This window comes from Electrona antarctica (assembly GCF_951216825.1).
Source record: "Electrona antarctica genome assembly, chromosome: 21".
In the NCBI taxonomy this organism is placed as follows: Eukaryota; Metazoa; Chordata; class Actinopteri; order Myctophiformes; family Myctophidae; genus Electrona; species Electrona antarctica.
In genome coordinates, this window is record NC_136802.1 from 1,956,495 (window position 1) to 1,963,994 (window position 7,500).

General features: G+C 59.0%; 1 protein-coding gene across 1 annotated transcript in view; it reads left to right on the forward strand.

The window, feature by feature from the left end:
* The window catches only part of LOC306913789 (low-density lipoprotein receptor-related protein 1-like), a gene marked incomplete at its 3' end in the record, with an annotated part of 277,756 nt that overhangs the window by 243,119 nt on the left and 27,137 nt on the right, over positions 1-7,500 (forward strand). Inside the window, exon 42 of the mRNA XM_079490601.1 lies at positions 4,893-5,082. Within this exon, the coding sequence (XP_079346727.1) occupies positions 4,893-5,082 (190 nt within the window). The remainder of the gene's footprint in view (positions 1-4,892; positions 5,083-7,500) is intronic.

Consider the following 7,500-nt stretch of genomic DNA (forward strand, 5'->3'; position numbering starts at 1 on the left):
TGTTAGTCCTCTGAGAGAGGCGGGGTGGAGCGCTGTGAGAGAGGCGGGGTGGAGCGCTGTGAGCACGCTCAACCTGTTAGTCCTCTGAGACAGGCGGGGTGGAGCGCTGTGAGAGAGGCGGGTGGAGCGCTGTGAGCACGCTCAACCTGTTAGTCCTCTGAGAGAGGCGGGGTGGAGCGCTGTGAGAGAGGCGGGGTGGAGCGCTGTGAGAGAGGCGGGGTGGAGCGCTGTGAGCACGCTCAACCTGTTAGTCCTCTGAGAGAGGCGGGGTGGAGCGCTGTGAGAGAGGCGGGGTGGAGCGCTGTGAGAGAGGCGGGGTGGAGCGCTGTGAGCACGCTCAACCTGTTAGTCCTCTGAGACAGGCGGGGTGGAGCGCTGTGAGAGAGGCGGGGTGGAGCGCTGTGAGAGAGGCGGGGTGGAGCGCTGTGAGAGAGGCGGGGTGGAGCGCTGTGAGAGAGGCGGGGTGGAGCGCTGTGAGAGGCGGGGTGGAGCGCTGTGAGAGGCGGGGTGGAGCGCTGTGAGAGGCGGGGTGGAGCGCTGTGAGAGGCGGGGTGGAGCGCTGTGAGAGGCGGGGTGGAGCGCTGTGAGAGGCGGGGTGGAGCGCTGTGAGAGAGGCGGGATGGAGCGCTGTGAGAGAGGCGGGATGGAGCGCTGTGAGAGAGGCGGGATGGAGCGCTGTGAGAGAGGCGGGATGGAGCGCTGTGAGAGAGGCGGGATGGAGCGCTGTGAGAGAGGCGGGGTGGAGCGCTGTGAGAGAGGCGGGAGAGGCTGTGAGAGAGGCGGGGTGGAGCGCTGTGAGGCGGGGTGGAGCGCTGTGAGAGAGGCGGGGTGGAGCGCTGTGAGAGAGGCGGGGTGGAGCGCTGTGAGAGAGGCGGGGTGGAGCGCTGTGAGAGAGGCGGGGTGGAGCGCTGTGAGAGAGGCGGGATGGAGCGCTGTGAGAGAGGCGGGATGGAGCGCTGTGAGAGAGGCGGGGTGGAGCGCTGTGAGAGAGGCGAGAGAGGCTGTGAGAGAGGCGGGGTGGAGCGCTGTGAGGCGGGGTGGAGCGCTGTGAGAGAGGCGGGGTGGAGCGCTGTGAGAGAGGCGGGGTGGAGCGCTGTGAGAGAGGCGGGATGGAGCGCTGTGAGAGAGGCGGGATGGAGCGCTGTGAGAGAGGCGGGGTGGAGCGCTGTGAGAGAGGCGGGGTGGAGCGCTGTGAGAGGCGGGATGGAGCGCTGTGAGAGAGGCGGGGTGGAGCGCTGTGAGAGAGGCGGGATGGAGCGCTGTGAGAGAGGCGGGGTGGAGCGCTGTGAGAGAGGCGGGGTGGAGCGCTGTGAGAGAGGCGGGATGGAGCGCTGTGAGAGAGGCGGGGTGGAGCGCTGTGAGAGAGGCGGGGTGGAGCGCTGTGAGAGAGGCGGGGTGGAGCGCTGTGAGAGGCGGGGTGGAGCGCTGTGAGAGGCGGGGTGGAGCGCTGTGAGAGAGGCGGGGTGGAGCGCTGAGAGAGGCGGAGTGGAGCGCTGTGAGGCGGGGTGGAGCGCTGTGAGAGAGGCGGGGTGGAGCGCTGTGAGAGGCGGGGTGGAGCGCTGTGAGAGAGGCGGGGTGGAGCGCTGTGAGAGGCGGGGTGGAGCGCTGTGAGAGGCGGGGTGGAGCGCTGAGAGAGGCGGGGTGGAGCGCTGTGAGAGGCGGGGTGGAGCGCTGTGAGAGGCGGGGTGGAGCGCTGAGAGAGGCGGGGTGGAGCGCTGAGAGAGGCGGGGTGGAGCGCTGAGAGAGGCGGGGTGGAGCGCTGAGAGAGGCGGGGTGGAGCGCTGAGAGAGGCGGGGTGGAGCGCTGTGAGAGGCGGGGTGGAGCGCTGTGAGAGGCGGGGTGGAGCGCTGTGAGAGGCGGGGTGGAGCGCTGTGAGAGGCGGGGTGGAGCGCTGTGAGAGGCGGGGTGGAGCGCTGTGAGGCGGGGTGGAGCGCTGTGAGAGGCGGGGTGGAGCGCTGTGAGAGGCGGGGTGGAGCGCTGTGAGAGGCGGGGTGGAGCGCTGAGAGAGGCGGGGTGGAGCGCTGTGAGAGAGGCGGGGTGGAGCGCTGTGAGAGAGGCGGGGTGGAGCGCTGTGAGAGGCGGGGTGGAGCGCTGTGAGGCGGGGTGGAGCGCTGTGAGAGGCGGGGTGGAGCGCTGTGAGAGGCGGGGTGGAGCGCTGTGAGGCGGGGTGGAGCGCTGTGAGAGAGGCGGGGTGGAGCGCTGTGAGAGAGGCGGGGTGGAGCGCTGTGAGAGAGGCGGGGTGGAGCGCTGTGAGAGGCGGGGTGGAGCGCTGTGAGAGGCGGGGTGGAGCGCTGTGAGGCGGGGTGGAGCGCTGTGAGAGGCGGGGTGGAGCGCTGTGAGAGGCGGGGTGGAGCGCTGTGAGAGAGGCGGGGTGGAGCGCTGTGAGAGGCGGGGTGGAGCGCTGTGAGCTCAACCTGTTAGTCCTCTGAGAGAGGCGGGGTGGAGCGCTGTGAGAGAGGCGGGGTGGAGCGCTGTGAGAGGCGGGGTGGAGCGCTGTGAGAGGCGGGGTGGAGCGCTGTGAGAGGCGGGGTGGAGCGCTGTGAGAGAGGTGGGGTGGAGCGCTGTGAGAGGCGGGGTGGAGCGCTGTGAGAGGCGGGGTGGAGCGCTGTGAGAGAGGTGGGGTGGAGCGCTGTGAGAGGCGGGTGGAGCGCTGTGAGAGGCGGGGTGGAGCGCTGAGAGGCGGGGTGGAGCGCTGTGAGAGGCGGGGTGGAGCGCTGTGAGAGGCGGGGTGGAGCGCTGTGAGGCGGGGTGGAGCGCTGTGAGAGGCGGGGTGGAGCGCTGTGAGAGGCGGGGTGGAGCGCTGTGAGGCGGGGTGGAGCGCTGTGAGGCGGGGTGGAGCGCTGTGAGAGGCGGGGTGGAGCGCTGTGAGAGAGGCGGGGTGGAGCGCTGTGAGAGAGGCGGGGTGGAGCGCTGTGAGAGAGGCGGGGTGGAGCGCTGTGAGAGAGGCGGGGTGGAGCGCTGTGAGGCGGGGTGGAGCGCTGTGAGAGAGGCGGGGTGGAGCGCTGTGAGAGGCGGGGTGGAGCGCTGTGAGAGAGGCGGGGTGGAGCGCTGTGAGAGAGGCGGGGTGGAGCGCTGTGAGAGGCGGGGTGGAGCGCTGTGAGAGGCGGGGTGGAGCGCTGTGAGAGGCGGGGTGGAGCGCTGTGAGAGGCGGGGTGGAGCGCTGTGAGAGGCTGGGTGGAGCGCTGTGAGAGGCGGGGTGGAGCGCTGTGAGAGGCGGGGTGGAGCGCTGTGAGAGAGGCGGGATGGAGCGCTGTGAGAGAGGCGGGGTGGAGCGCTGTGAGAGAGGCGGGGTGGAGCGCTGTGAGAGAGGCGGGGTGGAGCGCTGTGAGAGGCGGGGTGGAGCGCTGTGAGAGAGGCGGGGTGGAGCGCTGTGAGAGAGGCGGGGTAGAGCGTTGTGAGAGGCGGGGTGGAGCGCTGTGAGAGGCGGGGTGGAGCGCTGTGAGAGGCGGGGTGGAGCGCTGTGAGAGGCGGGGTGGAGCGCTGTGAGAGGCGGGGTGGAGCGCTGTGAGAGAGGCGGGGTGGAGCGCTGTGAGGCGGGGTGGAGCGCTGTGAGAGAGGCGGGGTGGAGCGCTGTGAGAGAGGCGGGGTGGAGCGCTGTGAGAGAGGCGGGGTGGAGCGCTGTGAGAGAGGCGGGGTGGAGCGCTGTGAGAGAGGCGGGGTGGAGCGCTGTGAGAGAGGCGGGGTGGAGCGCTGTGAGAGAGGCGGGGTGGAGCGCTGAGAGAGGCGGGATGGAGCGCTGTGAGAGGCGGGGTGGAGCGCTGAGAGAGGCGGGATGGAGCGCTGTGAGAGAGGCGGGGTGGAGCGCTGTGAGAGGCGGGGTGGAGCGCTGTGAGAGGCGGGGTGGAGCGCTGTGAGAGGCGGGGTGGAGCGCTGTGAGAGGCGGGGTGGAGCGCTGTGAGAGAGGCGGGGTGGAGCGCTGTGAGAGGCGGGGTGGAGCGCTGTGAGCTCAACCTGTTAGTCATCTCAAGGTCCAGAAGGAGGAAAAACATACAAAAAACAAGCGAAAAGTTGAACATTCCCTCCTGGAGTCGAGACATGGAAAGTTCTCCTGGCCTCGTTGATGTTGATGAGGTCTATGGAAAGTTCTGTGCTCTGGTCTGGTGTCGTGACCTTTTACTGGTGAGCTGTCTGTTGGAGATCAGCCTGGAATCACAGACTGTTCTTTACCCTTCACTGGTGAGCAGTCTGTTGGAGATCAGCCTGGAATCACAGACTGCTCTTTACCCTTCATTGGTGAGCAGTCTGTTGGAGATCGGCCTGGAATCACAGACTGTTCTTTACCTTTCAGTGGTGAGCTGTCTGTTGGAGATCAGCCTGGAATCACAGACTGCTCTTTACCTTTCAGTGGTGAGCTGTCTGTTGGAGATCAGCCTGGAATCACAGACTGCTCTTTACCCTTCACTGGTGAGCTTTCTGTTGGAGAACAGCCTGGAATCACAGACTGCTCTCTTCTACGTTGTTAGTACAGATAGCTGTAGCTGGGGGCGCCCTCTGGCCTAGCGGTCCAGGCGCATGCCTCATACAAGGCTCTAATGCAGCCTCACAGCGCGGCGTTCGAATCCCGATCCCGACGACCTTTTGCTGCCTGTCACTCACTACCCCCTCGACTCTCCCCGTGTCCTGTCCTATGTATACTATCGAAAAAGGCCCACAAATATTTTAAAAAAGCAAAAAAAGAAAAAAATGTGTTTGTTGCGTGCGTACTTTTGTCAGAGAGTGCGTTTGGAAAATGAGTGATGATTCATTTCAAAAGTAACTGCAATGTACAATAATATTTCCAGATGGATAACCGACATTGCATTTTGTCATAATTCTACGTCGAAATGATGTGGCCATCTGAAGTGGCTTTAATTTGTACTTTTGTACTTTGTGCGTGTGTTTGTTCGTAACAGACGTGGGCTCGGTGGAGGGCCTGGCGTACCACCGGTCCTGGGACATGCTGTTCTGGACCAGCTACACCACGTCCACCATCACGTGTCACACGGTGGACCAGAGCCGCTGGGGCGCCGCCGACCGCCAGACTGTGGTCAGCATGTCGGGAGACGACCACCCGAGAGCCTTCGTCCTGGACGAGTGTCAAAGGTCAGAGAGTAACGATGGAAGAGATCTCACGCATGCTTAGAGTACTGTTATAATTAGGATCTTCTCTGGCTCTTCCCTCGAAAACTACGCCGCTGTGTCCGTTGTGCCGATCAGACATCCAAGGTTCGGAGCTGATGAAATATATTAATGTTTCTCGAGAAAGATAGCGACCGTGAGCTAACGCTAACATTAGCCTTATAAGGGGACATTTGCTGATCTCTGTCATCTACAAGCTCACAAGAGCAACGGGTGCCTTAAAGGAGAATTCCATGCTAGAAGGCTTTCTTACCTTTATTTGTAGTTGTTACGTCCCCACCAAAGAGGTCCAGGTGTTATTTGTAGTTGCTACGTCCCCACCAATAAGGTCCAGGTGTTATTTGTAGTTGTTACGTCCCCACCAAAGAGGTCCAGGTGTTATTTGTAGTTGTTACGTCCCCACCAAAGAGGTCCAGGTGTTATTTGTAGTTGTTACGTCCCCACCAAAGAGGTCCAGGTGTTATTTGTAGTTGTTACGTCCCCACCAAAGAGGTCCAGGTGTTATTTGTAGTTGTTACGTCCCCACCAAAGAGGTCCAGGTGTTATTTTGTGCAAAAGTGCATTATTGGCTATTTCCCCTACCATAAGCCCTCAATGGGGGTTGGGTATTGTGCTAATTTGATAATTTCCATCGAAATAAGTAGTAAAGTGTGCCGCTTGGGATACTATTTACATTACTATTTACATTAAAAACATGATTTTTGAGCGATGGAAATAAGCGAATTAGCACAACACCCCAATGCCCCATTCAATGCAATTCATTGAGGGCTTATAGGGGAAATAGCCAATAATGCGCTTTTGCACAAAATAACACCTGGACCTCTTTGGTGGGGACGTAACAACTACAAATATCACCTGGACCTCTTTGGTGGGGACGTAACAACTACAAATATCACCTGGACCTCTTTGGTGGGGACGTAACAACTACAAATATCACCTGGACCTCTTTGGTGGGGACGTAACAACTACAAATAAGAAAGCCTTCTAGCATGGAATTCTCCTTTAACACGGTTTCATATCTTCATTATGTTATACTTTAGCTATTGAAAAATAGCAGATCTACAAGCTCTTTGGAAAAACCGTGAAAATGTGTCGCAAGTCTTTGAATATATATTCTTTCAGAGCGAACGTTTTTATCTCAAATCTTTGCCAGGGGTTAGGGTTAGTGGGGTGGGGGGGGGGGGGTCCGTGGAACAACATATTCTTCAGATGGGGGTCTTCGGCCGAATACAGTAACCTGACTCCGCCAGATGGGGCAGCAGAGAGTACACTGGGTTCCCCCCCTCCTGCTCCCATCTGGGAACTCTCAGGCAGACTCGATGCTCCGTCCACCAAACGGCCTGGCCAATCAGCGGCAGCTAGAGGCGGGATCAAGGCATACACAGTCCTGCCTTGATCCCGCCTCCTTGCCGTGAAATAGTTTGGGGACCACTGATATAGAAAGCTTTTCAGGAAACTGTCAGGATTTATAAGACCTTTTGTAGAATCTGGTCTCAGTCCTAAATGGGTTCACACAGTTTAGAATCTGGTCTCAGTCCTAAATGGGTTCACACAGTTTAGAATCTGGTCTCAGTCCTAAATGGGTTCACACAGTTTAGAATCTGGTCTCAGTCCTAAATGGGTTCACACAGTTTAATCTGGTCTCAGTCCTAAATGGGTTCACACAGTTAGAATCTGGTCTCAGTCCTAAATGGGTTCACACAGTTAGAATCTGGTCTCAGTCCTAAATGGGTTCACACAGTTAGAATCTGGTCTCAGTCCTAAATGGTTCACACAGTTTAGAATCTGGTCTCAGTCCTAAATGGGTTCACACAGTTAGAATCTGGTCTCAGTCCTAAATGGTTCACACAGTTTAGAATCTGGTCTCAGTCCTAAATGGTTCACACAGTTAGAATCTGGTCTCAGTCCTAAATGGGTTCACACAGTTAGAATCTGGTCTCAGTCCTAAATGGGTTCACACAGTTAGAATCTGGTCTCAGTCCTAAATGGGTTCACACAGTTTAGAATCTGGTCTCAGTCCTAAATGGGTTCACACAGTTAGAATCTGGTCTCAGTCCTAAACGGGTTCACACAGTTAGAATCTGGTCTCAGTCCTAAACGGGTTCACACAGTGTAGAATCTGGTCTCAGTCCTAAATGGGTTCACACAGTTAGAATCTGGTCTCAGTCCTAAATGGGTTCACACAGTGTAGAATCTGGTCTCAGTCCTAAACGGGTTCACACAGTTTAGAATCTGGTCTCAGTCCTAAACGGGTTCACACAGTGTAGAATCTGGTCTCAGTCCTAAACGGGTTCACACAGTTTAGAATCTGGTCTCAGTCCTAAATGGGTTCACACAGTTAGAATCTGGTCTCAGTCCTAAATGGGTTCACACAGTTTAGAA